Raw genomic sequence first — 26957 nt, 5'->3', positions numbered from 1 at the left:
TCTTGCTTTCGGCACGTACTATTCACGTGCTATGTTGGAAGCGGATCCGATAACTAGCGGATGTATTGTGCATATCCACTTACCTGGAGATGAGTCAGAGAGAAGTATAAACTTGATTTCATAATTATGATGTGAAGTAGAGAAATCTATATATAAGATATCTTTAGGATAGTAATTATAATCACTTAAACCAAGATAATTTAATAGCTTCCTTTTAATCGGATCGGGTCAGTTCTCAATCAGGTTCTATATCATACAACAAGCTTTTTACACAGCGATCTCTACTACTGTAGCAAATATATATCAGTATATTTCATGTATATATGCACACTTGAAAAGAAAAATATGAGAATGAGAATAGGATAAGATTTGAACGAATACAGTTAGAATAGTTAGCCAATGCATTATAGTTAGATACATATACGCTTAAATTGACTTCCACACTGCAACCAATCCCAATCCCAATCCCAGTTCATCGTGACTAGTTAAAATAAAAAATTTATTTTTATTTTAATTATTTTTTATTTTTATTATAGTAGAGTTGGTAGGTACCTTGCTTATGACCAAGGTGATTATGAGTTTAACTTCAACCCAAATAATATTGTGGAGAAATTATTTAGTGATTGATGGTTTAGTAGCTTGGCTCAATTCGATTGATGGCTCGGTAGTGCGGTTAACTTAGAAGAACAACTTAACAAATAACAACGCAGCGGCTTAGAGTAGATCTCAGCGGTATTTCAGTAACGCATATGACTTGAAGTCTAGACTAGACAGCTAAAAGTTCGGTGAAACCTAAAAATGTCTCTGTATCTAGAGAGGGTTGACCCTTTGTCCAGCCCATATCTAGCCTTCGGGCTCATGAATGATTAAGTTAAAATAAAAAAATCTCTCTAGACGAGTAAAAGGAACATATGAAGGACTATTCTCACATCAACAAAGAGAAGAAAGCTCGAAACAAAGCACATAATCTGATGACCTTCAATATTGAGTATGCTGACGACGCCTCTACATTTTTATTTACACTAAACCACGAACAGAGAGGGAAGAAAGACCTTCACAATGAAATTCTACATGTAATTTTGTCTGTTATGCATTTTCTCATCGTGGTTTTCAACATCTTCAGCAATATCTATAAGAAATTGAGGGAGGGAAGCAATGCGAGGGAGATTCATCAGTAGCTCCCCAAATGATTCTTTCCTTGAGAAGCGCCATGGCTGCTGGGATTCAGATGCATCATTAGACTCTCCATATGCAGCCGCAACTCCAACAGCCGGCTTTCTATTGGATATATCAGCACTATTGCCATCTTCAACTCCTGGACGGTTAGCAGGTTCTATCCATAGACTTTGAATTGTGGTAGCATCTTTCTGAATGAGAGAGCAAAGAGAATTGACCCTTGACATGAGAGATTTTTCATCTGCAGCAGTAGTGATCTGGGAGTCACTGAGGAGGTACTGCGCGAGATCATCTAACATTTCTTTGCTTGATAAACTTTCACCAGATAGTTGCTCATGCCCTAGATTCATCTGCTCGGAAATGTGATTCATGAAGTCACTTATGGAAATGGATGGCCGAAGTTTAGGTACTTTGAATTGACCACAGTGACTATGGTCCGTCAGGATTTTGCCTTCAGCTGACATATTTTCTTTCATTATCTCAGTGCCCATTGCTGGAACAAGAAAACAAATAAACTTACATCAGTCAAAAATAAAATTCCATCACAAATTTGGAATATTAACTATATTATGTCACAACAGGGATGAACCTAAGTGACGGTTTGCAATTTACCTGATCTAGGTGGATGATTTTGTGGCATGACATTTGGTGTCCTATCGCCACAGTCCTGTAATTCAATCTTTGCACAACTTGATGACATAGTGTGCAGTGTGCCCAAGTCTTGGAATCCTTCCTCTTGTGATGGACAACCATTTCTCATATTGTCAAAACCATGACACTTAGGTCCCTCTTGGTCTTCAAAAACAGAACACCTTGGCTGAAAGTATGGGTTCTCCAATATAATATTTGGATGTAGACTTAATGAATATAGACGAGGGTCACACTGGAGCAGCTTCTCAAAATGCTTGTTTAACAAGTCTTGTGGGCACTGAAGAAAATGCCTCCTGAAAACAATTATTCTACAAATGTTAATGTCTTAATGGATGAAATATTGACAATCACTTCACGAGAGTAAAATAGTCAAGAAATATGAATCAGTACGAAGTCCCAAAATTATAGCTTATGTTGATAACCATTATTGTTCTCAAGTTGTTAAGACAGCATTTATTATAAATACCTGTGTATGCTTGCTTGTCCACCAGTAAAATCTGAAGTTGCCTGCCACAAAGTATGCTTCCTAGGCTGTGGATTTGTCTCTCTAAAGAAAAGTGGTTGCCTACCCAGCTAATCAGAACAAGAAAAAAGATATCAGAAGAACAAAATTGATCGTATTAAGGAAGTTACTATGAGAAAATAAATTACCACTATATCCAAGGTACTGGCCCCATTTTCTGGGCAAGTTGCCTTCAGAGCTGTGATGTCAGACCATTGTATTTCAATCTTGTTCTTAAGGCCACCATCAAGAACTTCCCAAACAAGTTTACGCTTAGCAAAATAGAATTTTGCTACCAAATCACCTTCATATGTTGATGTACACTGTTACAAAGAGATAAGAGTTAGTCACACAAGATACCATTTCTGACATTATCTACTTAAACAAAAATTGGAGTTTCTTATTTGATCTACATTATATGTTGGCTTATCTCATCCTGTCAATCTGCAGGATCTTAACTACTAATTAACAAATAAGGACTTGCCTGTCCCAGATGCAGATAACTTAACAATTGGACACTGTTAAAAGGTTGACAATTTCCAGAAAGTTTAATACTAGATAGCTCATGATAAAGTCATGTTAATAATTAAAACATGATGCCCGACTTTCCTTCTACTTCCATCTGATATGTTCTTTTGTTATGACTGGAAAATTTCATACCAAACATTTTTTTTTCTCTTCGCAACAGAATGCAAAATTCGTCTATGAAACTGAAACAATTCAAGTACTGTAATAGGATCTGTTACATAAGTGTCCAACTGAGAAAGCACATAAATTGTGAAAGAAGTAAAAATAAAATTTCCAACAGAGATATATAGTGTGCAAGTTACCTCCCAATCCCCAATCCTCAAGAGGGAAGCAGGAAAATTTGCAGCCTTCAACTTTTCAGAAGTACCAAAACCACCGGAGGACCTAGCATCCTGTGTTTTCCCACAGCTATCGTTCTCACCTCCCATGGTGCAATTTGCAGCAGCAGAGCTGCCTTGAGAAATCCTCATTTGAATCAAATCCACTAACGATGGGCTTTTCCTCAGCCGTAAACCCAAAGGGCTAGGTTCATTAAGCAAATCATAATGGGCTGCCTGAGAAGGGACCTGCTTATACAAAAGACAAATATACAACACCACGAGGGTGAATTAGGATTAGCAGATGAAGCCTCTCAAACTAAGAAAACAGAACAATAACTTACACTCAAAACTAACTAGTTATTCATGTGTTATTCTACTCTATTGTAGATCAACAACAAACCCAATTAAAGAGGAAAGTCGATTACCAGAACTTCATCATGTCCATTTTATGACTAAAATTACGGGGGCAAGATTTGGGCCCATTCCAATTTCCAAGCTCTCTCACTGGTAACAAAGTAAAATTCACAATCGAAAATGCTAAAAAAAATACTAAATTTGCAACGTAATTTCCATTCGAACGCCAAGGACTCATATTTCTCCTATTGGCAAACAACTAAACTAAAGTATTGGAAAAAATAAATCTAAAAAGAATAACAAATGTATCGCAAATATCTTGACACTTTCGCGCGAAAAAAAACGAACATAAATTCAAAGAAAGCGAGGGAGAGAGATTTACTAGTTGCGAAGGAGAGGTGAACTTGGGCCTCTTGTTGAACGGGCCATGCTCATCATCTAACGCATCCTCAACCTCCAACTTCACCTTCGCCGCCGCCGCCGATTTCGGCGGCATCTCATAACCGAATCGTATCTTCCCAATACTCCGATATTGTACCATCGAGAAACACTAAGCGAACAGCCACGACGTCAAAACTCAAGACCGAACAATAACAAGGCAGAACCCTTACAAAAATCACCTTCCACTTTCCTCTCGGCGGATAAGAAATCCAACCAAACCCTAACCCTAGGCCTAATTTGAGAAAGCTCGAATCGAAAAAGGAAGGAACGGAAGTCGGAAGTCGGAAGTCGGAAGACACTGCCGTCGGAGGAATCGAGAGCGAGACGGTATAAAAGAGAGACGGCGAAACGGATGATTTCTTTCTCTTTGAGGATTTAATAATTGTTTGTATTTAATAAAGATTTTACACGTGCCAATTGGAGTGTACCCTAGTGGCGTTGGTGTTATTACGTTACTGCCCATGAGTTGGATTCGTAAATATGTAGATCCTAATTTTTTAATAGACTTCTGAGTGTTTAAACTATATAAACTAGAAGACTCTCTTTAAATACATTGGATAAAAATAAACCATAATAAATTAAAACTACGCACATATATTAACCTAACATAATCTAATTCAATATCTAAGTTTAGCGGAATATTAGTTGACATCTTTTAATCAGTTTTGGTATTCAGATACATGGAGAAACAGTTATGAGTTAAAAAATAATATATAAATTAATATTCTCGTTTTCTTTATTATGAAATATTATATAAAAAATTTTTTATGCTCTTATACAAGTCTCTTATCTAATTTTCTAATATATTTACTTATTTTTTAGATATTATTAATTATATCATAAGTTGTTCTTATAAAGCTTTACGTTATGAATTATCACGGTAGGTACGAATTATGGTGGTAAGATTCTCCAAGCTAATTGGATTAATCTAAACATTCTCTCCGTGCTTCATAAATCTGTTGTACGAGCAAATCCTCGTTATTGACTCGATCGATTAACGGTGGCGAATCTGTAATTTTATTTTGTCGAAGGGGTGATAAGAGTAGTATGTCGGCATAGATGGCCCCCGGCACGTGCCAAAAGAACGCGTCGTCACGGTGGACCAATTCAACGAATCTTCTCGTTGACGCCGCCCACTGGAGAGATCAGCGATTGGCTGGGAGCAAACACGTGGTGGCACCAGAAGAAGGCGGCGAGGAGGCGGTTGCCACGTTTGCGATGAGCTGGATGCCAATGTAGCTTGTGGATAATGTTCAGATCAAGTGGGAAAATAATTAAGAGAGAAATGTGAGCACAAATTACACTATGCTAAATTATATTGTAAATACACAAGTAATCTCGTCTCCACTAGCGGTAGAGGTACACCGTTTTGATATCTAATTCATTAGTGTTTTTTTTTTGTTCCTATTTTGTTATGATAGATATTTTGTATAAGAATACATCGAGTATCAGTCTATTTTATAGTAATGTAATCATTTTTCTACAAAATAAAATTATATCTTAATTTTCATGATAAAAATCATGATCTGAGTGTAAATCATATGTAAATTTTAAGATTAATATTTAATAAATTTTCTTCCAGAAAATTTTGAAGGGTTGGCCTATAGTAGTCCGGCCTACATATGAGAGGACTGGGTTGTTTGTGATTAACTTACTGAACCATAATCTACGGAAAAGAAGAATAGAAAAATAGGTGAAGAATATTCAAGAAAAAAACAAAAGAAAAGGCAAGCAGCTACTAGATTGCCAATGCTTTCTCTCTTTCCCCATGAATCACGGGACTAGCGATTTGTAACAGTGGGCATAGAACCAAAGTAAGAGAGCAAAAAGCTTTAGCTGAGTCTGGCTTGAGGACATGCCCGTGAATCCTTCAATAATTCCTCATGCACAAATGCTTCCAAAGAGCCAGCCCATCCTTCTTTTGTTCTCATCCCAAACTCCACTTCACCTAAGAATCTACTCACGCTCAAAAATTCCCTTTCACTCTTCTCTCCCCCTCTCTAGCTACCGCATTCCATCTTCCAAAGAGTACTCTGCAATGGTGCGAGCAACCACCCCTCTTTCTTCTCCTTCACACTCCATGCTTCGCCATCTTCTTCTAATCTCTCTCCTTCTAGCTGTCGTCGCCGCAGACGGCGGCTTTCGCCGTCTCGAAGAGAAGAAAGTTGTAACTCTGCATCAGCTGCAATGGGGAGAGAAGGGTCCTTCTCTAATCAACTCTCCACAAATATCAAGTAATTGTCATGTTATAACTAGCTAAACTACTATTAACAGTTCATTTCTTCCTTTTCTTGCTTTTTTTTTCCTTTTGGTTGCTAATTATAACTTACATACTGCAGGAAGACAGACTCATGCAACAGTGTTAGAAATGAAGCAACACTCACAGCTGCCACGGCGAAGCGCGAACGCCGAGGACTACCCTCAGATGCTCCTTGTCTCCGATGAAGCCCGAGCTTCATCCATACAGTCCCGGATCAAACACTTTGTTCGCCATAAAATCCATCCGGACGCATCTGAAATACGTGTCCCTCTCAACTCAGGTGTTAGTCTTCAGACCCTCAACTACGTCACCACCGTCGCCGTCGGTGGAAAGAGCATGACCGTGATCGTCGACACAGGCAGTGATCTCACCTGGGTCCAATGCAAACCCTGCTTCTACTGCTACAACCAGCAAGATCCCATCTTCGAGCCATCAGCCTCGTCGTCGTACCAATCCATTCCCTGCAACTCCTCAACATGCAGGGGTATGCTCCAAGCAGCAACTGGTAGCTCGGGAGTTTGTGGCATGGACAAATCAAGCTGCTACTATGCACTCAGCTATGGAGATGGCTCATACACCCGTGGTGTATTATCGCAGGAAAGGCTAACTCTCGGTGAGGCCAACGTCGAACAATTTGTGTTCGGCTGCGGCCGGAGCAACCGCGGCCTCTTCGGAGGGACTTCTGGCCTGATGGGCCTCGGAAGGACTCAACTTTCTTTGATTTCTCAAACATCTGATCGATTCGGAGGAGTGTTCTCCTACTGTTTGCCGACGAGATTGTACAACTCGTCAGGCTCACTAGTCCTTGGCAGCGACACTTCTGCTTACAAGAACTCCTCACCAATTGCATACACTAGAATGATAGCAGACCCTGAGCAGCCACCCTTCTACTTCCTCAACCTCACCGGCGCGAGCGTCGGCGGCCTCGGCGTCGAGGCTCCCGGGTTCGGCAACGGCAAGATTCTGATCGATTCCGGCACGGTGATCACGCGGCTACCGCCGTCGGTCTACAAGGCTATAAAGGAGGAGTTTGTCAGGCAATTCATCGGCTACCCTTCGGCGCCGGCGTTTTCGATCCTCGACACATGCTTCAACTTGTCTAGCTATGAAGAAGTGAAGGTCCCAACATTGAGGCTAAGATTCGAGGGGGATGTGGAGATGAGTGTGGATGCCACTGGGATCTTCTACTTTGCTAAGAAGGATGCTTCTCAAGTTTGCTTGGCAATTGCAAGCCTTTCTTATGAAGACCAAGCGGGGATTATAGGCAACTATCAGCAGAAGAATCAAAGGGTAGTTTACGATAACTTTGGATCAAGGCTGGGGTTTGCCGAAGAGGCATGCAGCTATAGTTGATGAAGAATATCTATGTTCTAGCAATATATATCTTTACTAATTATTCTGTCATTGTTCAAGCTCTCAAGCTACTTGTTTTCCTTTATATAGTCTGGAATTTTCTATATTCGCACCCTGTACTTTGTATTTATTACATTTATACCCTATCTTTTGAATAATGTTAAGGATTTTTTTTTTCAAAATTTCGCACCATATATTGTTTGATGTTTTTTATCGGATAACTATTTTATTTATTTATTTATTTTTAAAAAGTGATGGAGTAGGATGTTTTTAAGAAATGACAAATATAGGGGTGCTTTGGGATGAATTTTGAAAAGGTAAAAAACGCATGGTGTAAATCGCGATAATGACTTGTGGCGTGAAACTTAAAAAGTCACTTTAATATGATGGCAAACCGTAAATTGGAAAGAGATGAGGTGTTAAATGCAAATTTATAGAAAGACGTGTCGAGATTATATTCGCTCTCAATGTCCGCTGCCTGTTTCCCATCCGGTAGCTAGCGGATGAAAGAGGAGTCGGTGATGGCGTTAAAAACCCAAAGAGCCAAATAGTGAAAGATTTCGATCTCTCGCCACTCTCTCCGCAATTGGAAGATGGAGTACAGAAGAGTCAAAGATCAGGTAAGTGAGATCTCTCCCTTCTTAATTTCTCCACTCATTTCGTCATTTCTTCTGTAAATCTTTACAATCACACCCAACAGAGTAAAAGATCTTAACGTCCTCGTTCCTCTGATCTCATTGGATCTACAAGAGGGGTTTTAGTGAACCCTATCTACTCTCTACGTTGGATTCGAGTTGCTTTGAGTTGTTGCTGTTCTGTGATTCTGATGCGCGTCGTGATCTGCTTTGATTGTTTACAGTACAGCCATTCTGAATTATGCACATTATACATTGCAAGTTTGGAATAATTTTGGAGTTGGATACCTTCCTATCGTAGTTTGGGATAGTTCGATCCTGTAGCAATGTCTGCCATTTTATTTCTCCGGCTATCAAATAATGTCAAGTTTAAGTACATTTTTATCTTCCAATCTGTCATTTGTGCTGAGGAGGTCATGGAGTCACATAAGGAGCCAAGTTGTTGGCGAAAGTTTCTTTTGAGTTGAGACTTAGTGTGCTAAATATCTTGTGTTGCATTATATGTAGGACAACTATGATGATGCATCTCAAAAGGATATAGAAAGTGTTCATGGGAAGCCTCTTTCGGGCGGTAAGTTTCACTGAGAATAATCTTATATTCATGAATTACTGGCCAATGGAGAAGTTGTATTTAATTCTCAGCTCCTATTTCTTATTCTGGTCCATTTTATTGCTTTTCCGCATTGCAGTTGCAACAAGTAATTTACCCAGCTCTGGTGGTGTCTTGGCAAAAAAATCTAGCTGGAGGCTAAAGTAAGAGATACTGTTGAGTGTTCAGCACTCATGATATGGTTCATAAGGAGGAAAATATAGAATTACAATCTGATATCATGCTCCCAAATTATCATCATGGCAGGTCGGTTGTTACACTTGCGTTGACATTGCTAACAAGTTCTCAGGCAATATTGATTGTGTGGTCTAAAAGAGCTGGAAAGTATGAATACAGTGTCACAACCGCAAATTTTTCGGTGAGGGAATTGTACTCTAATTTCAGAGAATGGCATATGATAAATAGAAGTTTGCAAGGAAGGATTTTTGTATTGATAAGTGAAGTTAGAAGTTTCTTCTAGTTTTCTGAGTGGCTTAATTTGCTGTCTGTTTCTTTCCTTTTTGACTAGGTAGAGGCTTTAAAATGTGCGTTTTCACTTGCTGCTCTATTACGAATTTGGAAAAGTCAAGGTGTTACAGATGACAACAGGTACATCTTCTTTAATTGCACATCTTCGTTCCTAATTACCAACCTCGTGTGAGGGAAGGATAGGCATTGGAACAACATTTGATATGTAAAGATCAAGATGCTCACTCAATCTCTCTTAACTCTTTTGGGTTATCATCTTGTTGATGCTAATTGAAAAAATAACTAATTTATCAAGGCTTGAAGCATCCCAATTTGAAGAGCATTTACAAAAGCGATTTAATCTTTTCTTTTTGTTAAACTGTACTTATTTTCTAGTATTGTAGTTAGGACTTAGGAGCAACGTTTTTGAAGTATCTTTCTTGCAATTACCAATGCTTGGGCAAACGGCCTTCTCTATTTCATCTCCAGGGTAGTAAAGAGATTGCCTTTTGAATTGCACAGATGAGTTCTGCCTGGGCAAACTCCTCCACTTTAAAAACTCCCTTTTTCTGTTCAATATTCTGAAAGTTGATAGTTATGATTCCATCAGAAAGAAGGGGAGGGTCACAGAGGGGAAACCTAACCCTTGTGTTCCTGGGATTAAGATTGAGAAAATGTTTCCTGCAACAATCCTTATTGGTTTCTTAAGCTTGCCGAGATGTGCTTTGAACCATGTAAGATGTCTTTTTAAGATATTATTGTATATGTTGACAAGAGTAATCTGGTGCAATCCAGATACAGATATTTGACTAAAATAGTATAACCACATTCTTAAGTACCCTAGATTCTTATACCTTCTCACCCATTACTTCCAGGTTAAGTACATCATTTGATGAAGTTAGTGTGTATCCTATTCCTGCAGTACTCTACCTTGTAAAGAACTTACTACAGGTACTTTCCTTTCTGCTGAATACTATAATGATAAAATAATGAATATTTGACCAATTTCAATTTTATTATTTCCTCTTGCTAGTATTACATCTTTGCATATGTGGATGCCCCAGCTTACCAGATTCTGAAGAACTTCAATATTATCAGCACTGGCATCTTATACCGTATCATCCTTAAAAAAAAGTAAGAAATTACTATTTATTGTTTGATAAAAGCTACTTTTCTTACTCTTTCTGTTAAATGATGGTAACGATTTATCTGGATGAGTATTGTAGCTTGCACCTAAAGAAGTACTGATGAAGGCAAATTTATGTTTGTCTTTTTTGTAGTTATAGTCATTAACTAGTTTTTTAAGTTTTTATCTGGAATGTCATTAACTTTGTTTGTAGTTAATAATGTTAAATGAATGTCATCTATTTTATTTTAGGAGTAAGATCTCTTGCCATCATAACATGACTAATAGTTAACGACTTTCCATGCCATTTATTTTGTTTCAGGTTAAGTGAAATACAATGGGCGGCTTTTATTCTCTTATGCGCCGGATGCACAACTGCTCAGCTTACCTCCTCGTAAGATGTATATGTTCAATTATATGGTCTTTTAGTGTACAATTCTTTTAGAACTTGGAATGTATAAAAGACAATTTGCTCAAATTTTGCATAAACTGCAAAATGCTACTGTCAGGGCACAGAAGAGGAAGTGTTTTACTTTTCCTTTTTCTCAAGTATAGACGTGAGGGTGCCTTTCTTCTGTATCTATTGCAGCTTTGTGAATATTCTCTTTTATTCTTATATAGTTACATCCCAGTCACTAACCTAAATCTTTTATCTTTCATGCAGTTCTGACCGTGTTCTTCAAACTCCTTTTCAAGGTTGGGTGATGGCAATTGTGAGTTCTCTTTCATTGAACACTTTCCAGCTATCTGTTGTTTGTAAATTGGTATAGTGATAGCTGCACATAATCCCTTTCTCAGGTCATGGCGCTTCTTAGTGGCTTTGCTGGGGTATACACAGAGGTAGTTTTATTCAATATAAGTTGTTCTCTGTTTCTCCTCCCTTGTAATGTCAAAGGATGCGTGCAGTCACTATAAGCTCCTATTCATGGTCAGAACAATATTCGATTTTGCAAAATGCAGGCTATTATGAAGAAGCGGCCTTCAAGAAATATCAATGTGCAGAACTTTTGGCTCTACATCTTTGGAGTGCTCTTCAATCTAATTGCAATTTGTGTGCAGGATTATGATGATGTCGTGAACAAGTAAAATTCAAAATTCCTTTTAGAATTTTTTTACTTATTTAAATTGACCGTCTCATTAAGAGGACCCTGGGGACTTATTATATTCATTTGACATTAATTTTGCTTTTGACATTCAGAGGCTTCTTTCACGGTTATTCATTTATTACAGTCTTGATGATTCTGAACCATGCACTCAGGTATTTTTATTAAAAACTAATTGCTCTAAATTTCATTTACTTCATATATTCTAAATTATGATTTATATGCAGTGGCATTGCTGTATCCATGGTAATGAAATATGCTGATAATATTGTCAAGGTAAGCATAACTTCAATTGCAGCCAGTTATATATATTGTTTGAATGATGTTTGTAGTTCATAAGGTTATAAATTTAAAATAGCACAAGGTACCACATTGCGCAGTATTTAGAAAATTATGTGTCAAGGTGGGTGTGCTTTTATAATTTGTCATATGCTATTTAGAATTCTATGAGACTTTGGGCTGAAGAGTGGAGCCACTGAAATTGCTGAAAACCAAGATTTCAAAGGCCCAAACAGACTGACACAGATTGATAAATCACAAATCTTTCTCTATGGAAATGAGTTATATTTCCATAATCAGAAAGAACTTTCAAACATGACTTGCACTTCACCATAAGATAGTATTCATCTCAATTACTAAATGTTATTAGTAAGCCCAGTAAATCGTTCTTGTTGAAGTTGAACTTCCGATTTCAGTTTCCTAACCATTTAGATGTATGTGATTTACAGGTGTACTCCACTTCAGTGGCAATGCTTCTGACAGCTGTTGTATCAGTGTTTCTCTTTCGCTTCCATCTCTCACTTGCATTCTTTCTTGGATCGACGTAAGTAACCAAAAAACTCAATGTCATAAATGTTCACGCACCATCTTCATACATTATTATCTAAACCAAAATTAACATCCTTGTATTCTTGATGGAAATAAACTGAAGTGAATTGCATCTTTGTTTTTAGGGTTGTCTCTGTCTCGATATATCTCCACTCGATTGGGAAGCCTCAACCGCAAAAATAAATTTCAACACTGATGAGTGCTCTACTACACGTATTAAGGTTGAGCCTAACCTGCCGGCAGAAATATACAGTGAAAACACTTGGTGTGGTACCATAACAGTTTGCAACTATATGCTCGAATGTTGCCCACGAGCTCAATTTATCTCAGATGCATCAAACAGTGGTGGACAAGTCGGGACTAGTGTTCCATATTCTAACAATCAGCCCTTCCACGTAGAAGCTGTTGGGGTTTCCTTTACCTTTTCTATTTGACATGATTTGTTGTTTTTGATTGATCATAATTGGCGATGTGATTCTTTACTTTTTGTTTTGCCTTCTTTTGTTTGAGACAACGTCCATGAACAAATAATTTGACTTGGACCTAAGCAAATGATTTTGATCATTGTTTATCATATTCCATCGTTCATATAGTCGGTATATGTTCAGTCCTTAGAACAAATTGGGTCTTGATCTCAGGCTTATCTAGCAAAATGAAATGTGATGGATCGCATCTGGATTGCAAGTAGGGCAATTGTTTCTGTAGGTGTGATCGAGGATTGCCATGCAGACAGGGCGTCTACATAGAAGGATCTTGCTGCATTATGATATACCGGATTTTTTTCCACAAGATTTCAGTGTTAACCCCAAATCTTTTGAACCAACTGGGGTTCTCTAATAGGAAGAATAACAAAGTTGACCTAAATCTAGACCACAGCAAAAGCTGCATCATCTGCTGAAGTGCAATAACAATACAAAGTGATTGATTTACTGAAGCAAGCAATATATCTGACAATTTTTTGGTAAGAACCCATATGTTGCAAGATTTGCTGTTACAGGAAATACATTCTTCATGTCATAATGGATAAATCTTCTCCTGTGCACAACACAACCTCCATGTCATATTGAACAAAAACTGGACATCAAATTACATAACCATTGCATCTCTTCCACGCATTAACAAGCCTATGCTTTCCCACTCCAGACCACAAATCACATCCTGTAAGAGATTTCAGGCGTCAAATATTGAATGCACTATATACTAGGAAAAAAAAATCTTTCTTACTCTCATCCCAAGAAACCAGAAATGTAAAAGGTAACTTCTTTGAAGTATGACAGTTTTAACTATTCATCTTAGAACTTACTGATGGATTTTGAGGATCAATATCGAAGGAATTGATAGCACAAGGCTCAGCTAGTAGTTCAGTGGGGTTTTCACCTGTTAGAAGAGAAAAGTATAAGGGACAGTTTTACCGCATTACAGAGGGAGATATTGTTAGAATAGCACCATTAAAGAAAAGGAAAATTAAAATAGAAGAGGTTCTTTATAAGATTGCCACAACAAACAACTAAAGATTTGTAAATTACAACACAAAATCTGGAAAAGTATTACAACTGATGAAGGAGCGTAAGCATTATGATATGCTAAAGACATAAATAATGCCGATATCCGCACTGACAACTTCCACATGTAACATGTAACATGTAACTTTCTTTCCTAAACTCTCTTAAGCTGGACCTCTCCCTTATATGAATCTAATACTAAGCATGAGTAAGAAGTATACATTTAGATCTTCCAGTAAGTAATGATTTCCTAACCAAGAATAACTTCAGGAAAAGAATTAGCAGATGTCGCACCATAATCTCTTCAGACATAGCATACCTTGCTCTAGGACTGCAAGGATCCCATCTTCCGAACACATCATAACAGGTAATAATTTTGTCGAAGGAGCTGAGGTAATCCCAGATGATTGACTGTAGCTGTCATACTGAACCTCCCAAACTTCACTCTCAGAGACAGATTGCACTCTTCCATTAAGACCAACTCCAGAAAGAAGGATCGGCTGCTGCTCCCAACGACGATCCCAAGCAAATATTGTTCCAGAAGAGCCTCCTACCTTCAGACATTTAGATAAGTACCATATCAAGAACATACCATGATATCAAGAAACTCTTTTAAAACCTTCTAATTTGAAAGGCATATCAGAAAAAATATATTCTGAATTCCAGACTTCATGCTTAAAATACACGTTCATCTTTTCAATCATTGTCATCCCTCTGCATCAACATCTAGAAACAATTAACTACATTTACTAATATTCTAAAATTTACAAGTGAAAAAAAGGCAGGTTCAACTGCATCTGTGACCCTTCTAAGAGTTTCAGCTCACGCTAGCATACCAATGCATATGTGTGTATGCATAAAGCTATCAAATCTATATATATGTAAAGGCAAAACTATGTCTGCCATCTTGTTTCCACAAGGAATTGCCAACAACAATTGATATGAAACAAACAAGAAGATAAAGTTAATATATCCAACATATGACATCAGATTCCAGAAATTGCTCCCTGAGACTGAGATGTATTACAGTAGTAGTGATCTTACCAGACATATATGCTTTCTTGATGGATGAATATCAATAGAATGCACCATTTGGGTCACACTATCTCGGCCCCTGCAACATTAGCAGGTATACTAAAATTAATACCTGTATAAGATATTTTCTTGAGCAGAGGGAAAAAAATAATAGTTAGACAGGGACACATGGTTGCTATATATCAACCGGAAAAACCAGATATATACTTTAGAATAACATCGGTTCATAATAACAGATGCTTAATTCTGTACAAATGGAAATGAGACAGAGACATCAACAAAGTCAATGCAGATTCACAATTTTCCTGGTTAAAGTCCCCAATCAGTGTAGGTGGTAAGAACGCAATTTAAAGCCAAACACCTCCTACTGTCCTAAAGAATCATAGTCGAAGAGAGACTTGGATAGTCAAATTGAAAATTATCAACAAAATGGCATCTGAAACCTCCTACTTTCCTAAAAATCAGATCTTTACCACTTAGAAGATACCCTTAACACCAATTCAACTCACCAGCTACCCTTGAACTGTGACACCAACCCTCCAGGCTTCCTCTGATCCCACCACTGAACTCCGAACCCCACACCGCCAGTCGCAAATTCCACCACCGACCCCCACCTAGCTGCCGTATACGACGCCAACCCCCGGCTCTCATGCACCCTCTTGTAGTCCACCCCGGTCTCGCCTACACTCACAAGATTCACCCTCCCGTCCTCACCAGCGGTGACGCAATCCCTTCCATCGGTCTGGAGATCGATTGCTTGGATCACCCCGGAGTGGAACGACCGGTCTCCAGCGATGGAGAGTTCGGAGACGACGGCGCCATTGACGGGGTCGAGGAAGAGGAGGTGGAGAGATCCGTCGAGAGTGGAAGCGGCGGCGAGGGGCTTCTGGGGGTTGGGGGAGACGCGGAGGGAGGAAATGGGGGAGGGTAAGGAGAAAGAGGAGCGGAGATGGAGGAGAGGTGAGTTAGTGTTAGGATTAGGGCCAGGATTTGGAGGTTGGAGGGAGTGGATCTCGAGGGAGGAGGAGGAAGCGTCGGGGTCATGGACTGCGGCGGCGACGAGGCGGTCGAAGGCGGAGACGGAGGGGAGCCACCGCACGGAAGTGATGGATTTGGACTGGGGGTACCGGTGGAAAAGGAGGTTTCCGGATTCCTCCATGGTTGGAGGTTTGAGCTAGGGTTTAGGGTTTGAGGAAGCCAGAGGAGGGAGGGAAGGATGGCTTTCTTTGAAAGAGGGTGCTTGGGGTACGTGGCGGCGAAAGACGCGGATACGGAGATCTCGCTGTTCTGCCGACGTAGGGAGAAATGTATCCCATAGCTACAGTCGAAATGGATCGGACTTAGGAAGTGATCATGCCGGTAGGTATTTTCCCCGACCGAAAGAGATAATAGATACAATTCTAACTCCAAATAAATTGTACGAAAAATTATTTGACGACTTGGCTTAACGACTAGAAATTATAATTAATAGCTCGACAATATAGTTGACTTAGAAGAACAGCTAATAGCATGACGACTTAAAATTTACTGTAATCAAGCCATCGAGCATAATTTCTCTAAATTTTTGTAATATTTTTCTGGCTCTTCAACCCAAGTTGAATAAAGTGTTAAACCAAACATAGCTCTCCATTTCAAAAAGAAAAAGAAGTTCCAATAAAATCACTGGGCAATAATGGGAGAAGCAGATCCATAATGCAACAGTTTGGTGTAATAGTTTAATAGCTATTGGTTTTTGAAGCAAAAATAATCCTTTGATATTTTAGCTTAGTACATGAACTGAGCAGCCAGGCTAGGTTTAGTAGGGTTTGTGATCTAGTAATCCATTATGTTATAGTGTTTTCAGTGTTTTTGTATTCATAGAGAGTTAGACTCGTATCTAATTTATATTTAGTGCATAAAAAATGATTCATGAGAGGATCCAAATTTCATCCAATAATAAACCGGATCAGCGGTTACAATCGGATCCATTTTTGGAAATCCCGAACCCGATATGTAGCTCCGCCCCTTACTTTAGCGGGTTATCGGTTCCGTTTCTCACCAAGTATAACATCCAATCCAAATCCTCCATGGTTTCTGCGCCATTTACTAAATTCGCCACTTAGTCGAAACCCTAGTTTTCCTCTCCCTCTCTCTCTTGCCTCCTCTCTCTCGCATAGAGACAGCGAGAGGAGATGAGGGTGGTGACGGGAACCGTGGTGTCGTCGTCGCGCGTCTCGCTCTCCAAGGCAGCTGTCATCCTAGCCCGCTTCGCCGACGCGGATACGGCGGCGCCGCTCGAAGTAGCCGCCTACGTCCGGCGCGCCTCCGCCGCATTCGACGAGCTGGCCGACTTCCACCAAGAGATCAAGCTCTCCCGGAAGCGAGCGGAGTCCGAGACCTACAAGGAGGAGCACAGCGAGGAGGGGGAGAAGAAGAAGAAGAAGAAGAAGAGGAAGAGGGGGGCGGAGGGCGAGGAAAGGAGCAATCATAGTGATGGCGGGATTGCAAAGAGAGAAATTGGAGTCGGGGGTGATGGAAACTTGGTAATGGAGAATGAGAGGAGGAAGAAGAAGAGGAAGAAGGAGGCCAAGGAGGACGAAAGGTATGGTTTTGAAGTGAAAGAGGAGAATAATGGTAGAGTGGAAGAAGAAAGGCATGAAGAGAGGAAAAAGAAGAAGAAGAAGAAGAAGAAGAAGAAAGGGGATTTAGATGAGGAGGAAAGATATACGTATAAGAAGAATAAGAACTATTTGGATATAGCAAAAGAACAGGAGGAATTTGTTGACCAAAGTGAGCAGCATAAGAAGAAGAAGAAAAGAAAGAAATCTGAAGCAGAAGATTAATGGACTAAAGTTTGTTTTTTATTTCCACTGCTAATTCTTCACAAAGATATTGACCACATTTGAGGAGAATCATCTTCTGTTGGTAACTGGAAGTCTGATCCTGCCATTTTTGTTTCTCCTTTCGTTTCACAAAGCGAATTGAGGAGTTGAGCTCGAATTTTCAAATGTTCAATGAAGGTTTTCGGTTTGCGATTGAGGCATTGATGCTGGATTTCCAAAACCTTCAAGGTGAGGTTTGTATTATGTGGGATTAGAAATTTTGTAACACTAGAGAAGCTTATTGTTCTTAGTTTCAAATACCATGTTTAGCATACAATGACATTATCATGCTGAAACTTAGTGTCATCTTTACCAATGCTCTTGACAACTTGTTTATCTTCCTTGTTTTGAAAGGTGTTGTCACTTGATGTATTATTAGTTATTCTTTGTGAATTGTGAGTGTTGGCCAAGACATGTGATTTCTTCTAATTGTTCAAAGCAGTCAAGCATATATTTTTCTAGCAGAATATAAGTGACATCATGTGTATCTCTGATATTGAATGTATTCTACCGAATTCAGATAGGTGCGCACGCGAATTTCATCATTGATGAATATTATCTTCTTCTACAATAGAATCCTGTAGACTTTGGTAAATTTCACTGAATGTATGATTATGGTTCATTAAGATGTACAATTCACAGATACAACTTATGATATGTATGTTCTTGACTCCCTATCATATCAAGCTTGTTCCCTTTGGAATTGTCTAGCTCCAGCAAGTGCACAATTTTCGGTATTTAGTATTGAAATGCTTGTTTAGCTGCCTGATATTGACTTTGAAGAGACTGTTACATCCAAGGCAAAGATAACTTCAAGTACAGTGCTCATTAAGCAATTGCTATAGCTGGATTTTGTGAAAAGTCCTCTCTATCAGCTCAACATGAATGTCTTTCTTTACTATGGTAATCAGGAGGATACCTACATCTGGATGGATGTTATCATTCCCTTTGTAATACTGCTTGCTATTTTTGCTTCTTCATCTGCTGTGGTATTATACAATCTACATGAGTTTGATTAAAAATGTTTCTGATGTGTTATAAGAGAAATGAGAAATTAACGGTGTCCCAATTAAATTGGTGTCGCGTATTTTATTACATAGAATCTCGATTAATCAGTATTCTGTGAAGAAAGATCTTGATGCCATTTTTAGCTATTCAAACTTGATACACTTCCTTCAGGTATTCTATTATATCACCAGAGACAGGCATGAGATAGAGCAGAACAGGAAGGAAGATGGGATCCGCCGTGCCTTCTCGTAAACAGTACATAAAATAATTTGTCAAGTGATAAAAGGATCTCACTTGTTACATTTGCTACATCTCAAATATCATCTCCATTGTTTATAAAATAGATTACCAAATTCAAGTTTTGATTGAACAAAAGTGCAGGTTAGAGATCAATGCGTTCAATCTAATGAAGGCAAAACAATATCCAAGAAAGATAAAACCAGCGTTCCTATAAAAATAACCATACAACGGTGGGGCCAAACTGACTGAATAATGGTACAAAAAGAGGGCACATATATTAGTAGATTAGAGATAGAGAAAATACATATAATTTGTCAAGAAAAATACATAAAAAGACGGCTCGACCCTACATTGCAAGCATGCTGTCTGGAACAACAGTGATCTAAAACGGCACGACATGCATTCAAAGAAGAATTTTCTTGTAAACCTAGAATATATGTAATAGATGGAGACTATCAGACAACTATAATTTTGTCGACGAAGCAGTAGCCCTTATGAGAAATGATAATGTATAGAACAAATAGAAATAGTGGCAGAGATTGAGAAACACAAACAACTTTGTCATAGAGAGTAGAAGCCACATAGCAAAATTATTCTAAAGTAAATGATAATGAGTGGGTTCGGAAAGAAAACTGTCGTTTCCAAATAGGACTACATTGAAGATAGGAAGATGTTTTTGATTAAGAGCAATAGATTAGGACTTAAGAGTTCCTGAATATTAAACTCCAGCAAAATTGAGAAGCTGTCACAACTGAATTCGGATTCTCCATAGTATCCACATTGCTCGATAGATTTATGAAACAGATAGCTAACAATGAGAGAGTATTTAAAAGGAACATTTGATGTCGGTGATTCCATGAAGAAAACTCAGTAATGCAGCCAATAGAGCAAGCAGAATGAAAGTTTTTAACCAGTATCATCATCATCCCCTAAAATTGGACAAACCGAAACTGTTCGAGGCATGACTGGGATCCAAAGAAGTCATCTTTCCTACTATTTCTAAACATATATACGGGGAAAAGAGCTATTTTTGACCAGAATCTCAAATCAAAAGCTTTGCAAATATGAAGAACACCATTCCATTTCTTTTGGCCAAATGAGACTCTTTTATTGCTAGTAAAAGGTCCAACAATTTACGCGACATTACAAACTCATCCAGGCTAGGAGATATTTAAAACAAAGAGCTCCACCTTCAAAGTACCCCCAAGTAATAAAACAACAACAACAACAACAACAACAACAACATCAACAACAGAGATGCCACAATCAAATAAAACGCAGGGGAAAAGAGGAAAGAAACAGAGTTACTTACTCCCCTTATTGCGGCTTTGCGACGTTCTCTACATACCACTTGTATGTCTCGACGAGCCCGTCCTTGAGCGGAACCTTCGGCGCCCATCCCATGGTGGCTATCTTGGAGCTATCCATGAGCTTCCTCGGCGTCCCGTCCGGCTTGGTCGAATCCCAGACGAGCTGCCCCTGGAACCCTACCACCTCCTTGACCATCTCAGCAAGCTCCTTAATGGTGACCTCACTCCCACTCCCAACATTCACATGCTCCAGCCCTGAGTACTTATCCATCAGGAAGATTACCCCATCAGCAAGATCATCTACATGGAGGAACTCACGGAGAGGAGATCCCGTTCCCCAGACAACGACTTCTTTAGCGCCGGCGACCTTTGCCTCGTGGAACCGGCGGATTAGGGCAGGGAGGACGTGGGAATTCTCAGGGTGGAAGTTATCCTGGGGGCCGTAGAGGTTGGTAGGCATGGCGGAGATGGCGTCGAGGCCATGTTGGATCCGGTACGCCTGGCACATCTTGATCCCGGCGATCTTGGCCACGGCGTACCACTCATTGGTGGGCTCGAGTGGCCCCGAGAGCAGCGCCGACTCCGGGATCGGCTGCGGCGCGAGCTTGGGGTAGATGCAGGAGGATCCGAGGAAGAGGAGCTTCTTCACGGAGCCTGATTTGAGCGCGGCGTCGATAACGTTGGTCTGGATCTGGAGGTTGGCAGCGATGAAGTCCGCCGGGAAGGTGGAGTTGGCGTGGATGCCGCCGACCTTGGCGGCGGCGAGGATGACATAGCGGGGCTGCTCGGCGGCGAAGAAGGCCTCGACGGCGGACTGCCGGGTAAGGTCGAGCTCCGCGTGGGAGCGGACGAGGAGGTTGGAGAAGCCGAGGGAGATGAGGCGACGGTGGATGGCGGAGCCGACGAGGCCGCGGTGGCCCGCGAGGAACACCTTCGCGGATTTGTCGGAGACGAAGGAGCCGATCGACGAGGAGTCTGGAAAAGAAGAGAGGGGGTTAGGGCTAGGACTTGTAGGGTTTTGAGGGTTTCTAGGGTTTCTTACCAGAGTCGAGAGTTCCCATTCTGGAAGGAGGACGAGAACGACGACAGCGATGGATTTTTTTAGAGCAGAAGACGACTCCTTTTTTTTCCCAGAGGATATAAATATAGAGGAAGGAGAGGGGAAGGCGTTGTAAGCACGTACATTGCACGTGACTGGATCACACTTTGTGCGAATTTTCGTGCCATGGGAGTCGCGAGTTTGTGACTCGCATCATCATGCATGTGACAGTGCGCATGATCCGATAAAATTAATATTATAATTATTTTTTTCCTCCTTCTTAACTAAGTTTGATGTTGAAATTTAATTGCATTGAGATCTCAAAATAATTGTTTATGTTAGAGGCTCTTAAAACAGTTGACTATTGTTAATTAGAAATCAAGTATAGATATATTATTAAAAAAAACTAGAGTTATTTATATGAATGGACATTTTTCACATATAAAATAGGGTGACAACATTTCTTTCAAAAATTACATGCACTATCTAATTAGTTTCAAGTAAAAAATAGCAAAAAATAATGTCTCCTTCTCTGAGATTGAAGGATTTTTTGAGTTTTTTGTAAGACATTTATGATGCTATAAAAAAAAGAATTAGTGCAAGTTAGCTTCTCAAAGAGAAAAAATAACACATGAAAACAGTTTTGACTTTTTTTTTCTCTCTCTAGAATAATTTGACAACTGTGATCAGATTCAAAATGCAATAAGGAAGGGTAGAGTTTTTTTGGTTTATTGGAATCATATCAAATACAGTACTTTTGACAGTCTCCAAATAATATTTTGTAAGGCGTAAAGATCAAGCCCACATGGTATTATTAGTGAACAAGATCTCATATTGACTGCAGTGGGGTTGATATATTTAAAGTTTTTTTTTTTACCTAAAACTGCTTATCATGCTTGCAATGCATCACTGTCATCTGCTTGCGAGGACTTCTGCAAGTTGGCTTCATGCTGTTCTAAATACTCTCTACTATTCATTTCCGTTAATCTGTGGAAAAAAATAAATAGCAACAGTAAGAGATCTAAAGCAGATGAAATTTCATTGGGAATCTAGCAGGTGTTGTAGGAACGAGAGGTCTGATCCTTTTATGCATTCCAAAGAATTTGGAAGAAGCAATGTACCTACTAATCGTACGGTCCTTGGCGAATCCTAGCTCATTGTCGATACAGAGGTCAAGGTCATCTCCTTTCTGCGACCGCGAAGATGATCTAGGAGAAAACTTATGGGCATCAGCCACTGTCATAATCCTCTCAAATAACTCGACTGGAGATGCTTCAGCTGTGCATAACAATCTGGCCTTGTTCTCATACATCACCTGTGAAAAGAGCACAGATAGAGATTCGTCAGACAAAAGTGCATCAGGAAACTTACAAAAGCCTGTAAATTGCTCATCTATCATCTCTGTGTAATGCTCATCACACATAGGAAAGATGAATGATGTTCTCTAGAGAAGCCATCCACACAGAATAATATGGAGTACTTGAAGAATGCCGTGAGAAAATTGGACTGGTGTCAGCTGAGAATTTTGCCAATTGGTCTGTACAACATACCGTATATGTTTGAATTTTACATAAAAACCACCTCTTTAAAGTATGATATATGCCACTAAAGCTTCAAAGTTTCCATATGATATTCTCAATTACCAAAAGTAACCCAATCTTCAATTCCATACCAAAAGAAGCTATCTTCTTAGTATGCAGAAACAAAAATAAATAAATAAAAATAAAAAGGTTGGCAGGAAGAATAAGATCAATACACACATCAACCAATGTGACAAATCGATAAGCTGCAGTTCGATTGTGAAGCCCAAACTTGGGGATGCCTTCAAGTGCCAGCGTATGAAAGTTTTCTGCACAGCATAATTTTCTCCATCACAATAAAGCATGAAAGCAAGAGATAACATGATTTGCAGCAACAAGTTCCATAATAGCTGAAAAGTATGATATCTTATCCTTCACTCACAAAAGGACAGAGGACTCACTAAACAATCCAAAGTAGTCTGCTGCTCCTAAAGGTTTGTCACACAGATCTTCAAAAGGAAAATATGCACAACCATTTGCTCCCAGGGGGACCTAAAAGAATATTTTCTGGTTCATTTACTGTAGCATGAAAACCTTAGCGAACATGCTTAATCCCATCTGATAACTTATTTTGGAAGAACCTGCAATTGACGTCCCATGACAACTTCCACAACTTCAGGCTGAGGTTCATCCTGTCCTACTAACAAATGAAATTTCTCCTTGAGAAATCCATTGTTCTGAGTTCCAATAAAATAGAAGCCTTGCTCAGCCTGCAGAAATTAAAAGAAAAATTCGATGGTGAAAGCTTAAATTTTAGCTTAAATGGCAGTAACACAAGGTTCTACTCTTTTACAGCAAACTCACTGAACCCAATTTTCGATAGTCTAGTGAAGAGCCTATTGCATGAGCTACACATCTTTCCTGCGTTGGCAGTTCCAACAGATTCACCAGAGGATAAAAGAAACATAAAAGGAAAATAAAGAAATGGGAATAACCATAAGAAGCTGAGCACCTTTAATGTTTCAATGAAAGGTAAAAAAAGGTCCCTTTGTAAGCCACCTTCATAAAGCTGATCCGGAGCACGATTTGAAGTGGAGATAAGAACCTATAGGTACATAGTAACATGTGGACAAAAGAAAACCAAAGTAAAAGAAGTAAATCATAGGTTAATGCAATTTTTAGTGCAAATTCAGAAAGCACGTTAACCTAAAAGAGAAAGGAAAGATTAGAACCAAAAGCACTGATAATCATACGATGCCTTTGCTGAACAGATGCCGAAATAGCCGGTTCAAAATCAATGCATCAGCAACATCAGTGACCTGCAAAATAAATATGTCAAAATCAATGTCAACAACCAACAGCATGAAGCTAATAACGCAAAGTCTGCCAAGACAAGAACAGGACCTACAGGTTTGTATTAGACATACCATAAACTCATCAAGACATAACAGCACAGACTCATCTGATATCTCTGCTGCAACAACCTCAAGTGGATCTGCCACCCCTTTATGCATCTAGGAATCCACAATTATGACCGAGAATGTACGTGGAACATATTAGAGATTAAAAATAATCTCGGAAAAATAACATCTGAAGGAGAGAGAAGGAAAAGTTGCAAGTCTGAGCTTGATCAAAATGTGCCACAGGTGAATATCGAACTAATCATACCTGAAGGCGGCTATGTACATTCAACATAAAGTCATGAAAATGAATACGCTTTTTCCTCCAATTAGATGGCCTGAATAATGTGAATCAGATAATTGAATATGACAAAATCATGGACAGCATAAGGAAAATGCATTAATATTACAGTACTGTTATTGTCTGATTTACAGGATTACATTGTCTCAATTCATGAACAAAAAATACCATGATATTTTTCATGAACTCTAACTACGAGAAAGAACAAGGAGTCCAAACATTTGCACCTTCTCAATGATGGGCGACAATTATATTGATCCTCTCGATTATATATGAAGTTTTTATCTTTTAGTTAAAGGTCGCCAACCTATTACAACTTTAAATTCATTCAAGTCAAAGTAACTTCCAACCAATATTAAATGTATATGAAAATAACAGACCTAATAAGAAGCCAGATAGGCAGACATTTTTTTTTCATGCAAGTCATGAAAAACAGGCAATTACTGAGCAATTACACATATTTCAAAGAAAAAACATCTTGAAGAACCGATCTCTTCATGCACTTACAATTGCTCGTAAAATAAATCCATAAGCATCGTTTTTCCTGTGCCTACTCCTCCATAGAGATATAGCCCTTTCACTGGTGAATATGAAGATTGGGGAATGAGACGAGACCATAACCACCGGCTTCTGCTAACCGATTAACCAGACATATTACACCAAGCATAATAAACAAGAACAAAGACAACAGGACACCCTGCTGACAAAGACTGAATCACTAACCTTCCATCTTTCCTAGATGATTTATATCTATCCAATTGGCAGCTATCTTCATGTTCAACAAGCTGTTCATAGAGTCTTTGCAAAACTTGAAGTGTGTCAACCTGAATCATCAGTTAAAAGTAAGGAAATGATATACAGAAAAATAACTAGAGTTTGAACTGCCATATCCAGACCTGAAAGTTGTCGCCGTCAACAAGATCTCCCGATGCAATTCTCCTCTCATATTCCACCAGTGGACCAGCTCTTTCAACACCTGGAGCAGATGTATACCAAAGAGAACTTGTCAAAACAAAGATAGGAGCTCAAATCAATTCAACACATTAAGATAATCTAAGACGAAGACCTCTATTTGAATCATCAGTTGAAGTGGTGGAAAGAGCCCTCAAGAAAACCATATTCTGGCTCGTATATCTACTGATTTCTCTGTCTCGACATTGCTCGTGTGATGAATAAGATACTGAATTGTTTAATGCCAGAGCTTTTCGGCTTCTTTCCAATACATCCATTGAAATCTCTTCCTCACAAAACCAAGAGAAGTTTCGAACTTGCCGTCGAAGAGATCGGGCTAAAAATCTCATCTTAATCGATCTACAGTCGATCTATCCTCAAATAACACTACTCAACCTAAAAAGCACCAACAAGAAGAGATCAGGATCTCCAAGTTCCTGCATCAGAAGCCTTCAGAATCCAATATATATAAGAAGAAAAAAAATCCAACCTTTTACGAGCGGATAGCCAATGATTCTAAAAGTCCAAAAGCAAGTAATCAAACCCAAAAGGGAACTCGCGATGTCCACTAAAGTTAACAAAAGCAAAAAATTTAGCACACACCACCATCCGATTTCTCCAGGAATTCACGGAAAAGAAGGCAAAGAAGAAGAGGACTCCAATAGTAAAAAAAAGAAGAAAAAAAGAAACTAAAAATGAGACCAGGAATATACCAACCAGACTTCCCTAACTCGACTCTCTAGAAAAGCTCGGAATTGACCGCGATTATGGAGCTCCGCGGCGGCTGGAACCAGTGTTGGAGGGACGCGTTTCCCCTTGAGGAGCAGGTGGCGTTTCTCTCTCCAAGTCGCTCTCGCCAAGGAGGGGAAAGGTGATGCCTTTATTCTCGTCATTATTATAGAATAATAGAGTACGAAATAAGGGGTAAAAAAAAAGGAGAGATCACGAGCGCACCGCGAAAAAGTGGCGCAACCACCGATAATTCGCTTCTCGGGGAGGTGGGAAGCGGAGATCGGATGCCGCCGCGCTTTTGCGGAGGTCGAGGAGGAGAACGGACGGACGGATATGATGATCCGTACAGAGACCGACGGATCGTACGGCGGGGAGTTTCGAGGGATGAAGCCGCAGTGCCGGTCGGACTCGTGCGCACTTCTCGGGGAAAGTAGAGATGACACGTGGGAAGTGAGCTGGATGTGGTGTTCTTTACCGCACAGGATACAGCCGTGGAAGCCATTGATATCTGTTTTGGTTTTCTTCTCTTTTTTTTTTCCATTTTCTTTCTACGATGATCAGATTCAAGTGTGCATATATATACATCTCGTAGACTACGTGCCCTCTCTCTACGTGTACTTAGTTTTAACCATTTGAAGTATATATATAATTTTCTATTAAATCACTAAAAACACCTTATTTTCTTAAGCTAGTTTTAGAGATTTGGTAGAATACAAATATACAA

The 26957-nt window shown here is 39.4% G+C and overlaps 7 protein-coding genes across 12 annotated transcripts; 3 read left to right on the top strand and 4 right to left on the bottom strand.

The window, feature by feature from the left end:
* Nucleotides 1-949: 949 nt before the first annotated feature.
* On the bottom strand, nt 950-4349 carry LOC140795121 (uncharacterized). Its single transcript, XM_073147517.1, has 6 exons — nt 3914-4349; nt 3160-3423; nt 2479-2652; nt 2294-2400; nt 1789-2120; nt 950-1669 (listed from the first exon to the last, which is right to left on the bottom strand). Exons 1-6 carry the CDS (start codon nt 4070-4072, stop codon nt 1068-1070), a joined length of 1638 nt encoding a protein of 545 aa, XP_073003618.1. The 5' UTR covers nt 4073-4349; the 3' UTR covers nt 950-1067.
* Nucleotides 4350-5689: 1340 nt separating this feature from the next.
* On the top strand, nt 5690-7767 carry LOC140795122 (aspartyl protease family protein At5g10770-like). Its single transcript, XM_073147518.1, has 2 exons — nt 5690-6206; nt 6312-7767. Exons 1-2 carry the CDS (start codon nt 5828-5830, stop codon nt 7583-7585), a joined length of 1653 nt encoding a protein of 550 aa, XP_073003619.1. The 5' UTR covers nt 5690-5827; the 3' UTR covers nt 7586-7767.
* A 298-nt stretch (nt 7768-8065) lies between these two features.
* On the top strand, nt 8066-12908 carry LOC140795245 (CMP-sialic acid transporter 2). Its single transcript, XM_073147704.1, has 15 exons — nt 8066-8205; nt 8728-8791; nt 8910-8973; nt 9077-9188; nt 9339-9418; nt 10153-10228; nt 10311-10411; nt 10726-10797; nt 11068-11116; nt 11202-11243; nt 11364-11485; nt 11602-11661; nt 11734-11782; nt 12235-12329; nt 12460-12908. The coding sequence occupies exons 1-15, from the start codon at nt 8179-8181 to the stop codon at nt 12515-12517; spliced, it is 1071 nt and encodes a 356-aa protein (XP_073003805.1). The 5' UTR covers nt 8066-8178; the 3' UTR covers nt 12518-12908.
* A 326-nt stretch (nt 12909-13234) lies between these two features.
* Nucleotides 13235-16232, bottom strand: LOC140795244 (nuclear pore complex protein NUP43). The gene is made up of 5 exons (XM_073147703.1): nt 15381-16232; nt 14881-14950; nt 14156-14390; nt 13638-13711; nt 13235-13492 (listed from the first exon to the last, which is right to left on the bottom strand). Exons 1-5 carry the CDS (start codon nt 16028-16030, stop codon nt 13421-13423), a joined length of 1101 nt encoding a protein of 366 aa, XP_073003804.1. The 5' UTR covers nt 16031-16232; the 3' UTR covers nt 13235-13420.
* A 684-nt stretch (nt 16233-16916) lies between these two features.
* LOC140795352 (uncharacterized) lies at nt 16917-18142 on the top strand. The gene has a single exon (XM_073147866.1). The coding sequence runs from the start codon at nt 17043-17045 to the stop codon at nt 17691-17693; it is 651 nt and encodes a 216-aa protein (XP_073003967.1). The 5' UTR covers nt 16917-17042; the 3' UTR covers nt 17694-18142.
* A 1920-nt stretch (nt 18143-20062) lies between these two features.
* Nucleotides 20063-21515, bottom strand: LOC140795351 (probable GDP-L-fucose synthase 1). Its single transcript, XM_073147865.1, has 2 exons — nt 21333-21515; nt 20063-21265 (listed from the first exon to the last, which is right to left on the bottom strand). Exons 1-2 carry the CDS (start codon nt 21349-21351, stop codon nt 20298-20300), a joined length of 987 nt encoding a protein of 328 aa, XP_073003966.1. The 5' UTR covers nt 21352-21515; the 3' UTR covers nt 20063-20297.
* A 512-nt stretch (nt 21516-22027) lies between these two features.
* Nucleotides 22028-26656, bottom strand: LOC140795350 (uncharacterized). 6 transcript variants are annotated; one of them, XM_073147861.1, is made up of 17 exons: nt 26456-26656; nt 26219-26379; nt 25992-26069; nt 25617-25897; nt 25447-25526; nt 25274-25374; nt 25058-25180; nt 24518-24587; nt 24277-24363; nt 24103-24168; nt 23862-23954; nt 23714-23770; nt 23491-23619; nt 23311-23401; nt 23090-23178; nt 22451-22644; nt 22028-22316 (listed from the first exon to the last, which is right to left on the bottom strand). In XM_073147861.1, exons 4-17 carry the CDS (start codon nt 25849-25851, stop codon nt 22220-22222), a joined length of 1512 nt encoding a protein of 503 aa, XP_073003962.1. In that variant the 5' UTR covers nt 25852-25897; nt 25992-26069; nt 26219-26379; nt 26456-26656; the 3' UTR covers nt 22028-22219. The 6 variants fall into 6 exon arrangements, with proteins under 6 accessions (XP_073003962.1, XP_073003959.1, XP_073003965.1 ...); XM_073147858.1 differs by having other exon boundaries at nt 26215-26379; nt 26456-26643; XM_073147864.1 differs by having other exon boundaries at nt 25058-25130; nt 26215-26379; nt 26456-26630.
* Nucleotides 26657-26957: the final 301 nt, after the last annotated feature.

This window comes from Typha latifolia, chromosome 9 (assembly GCF_019914945.1).
Source record: "Typha latifolia isolate L0001 chromosome 9, TyphaL0001v2, whole genome shotgun sequence".
NCBI lineage: Eukaryota > Viridiplantae > Streptophyta > Magnoliopsida > Poales > Typhaceae > Typha > Typha latifolia.
The sequence above is the reverse complement of the archived record's forward strand: the minus strand, read 5'-3'. Positions and strand labels throughout refer to the sequence as shown.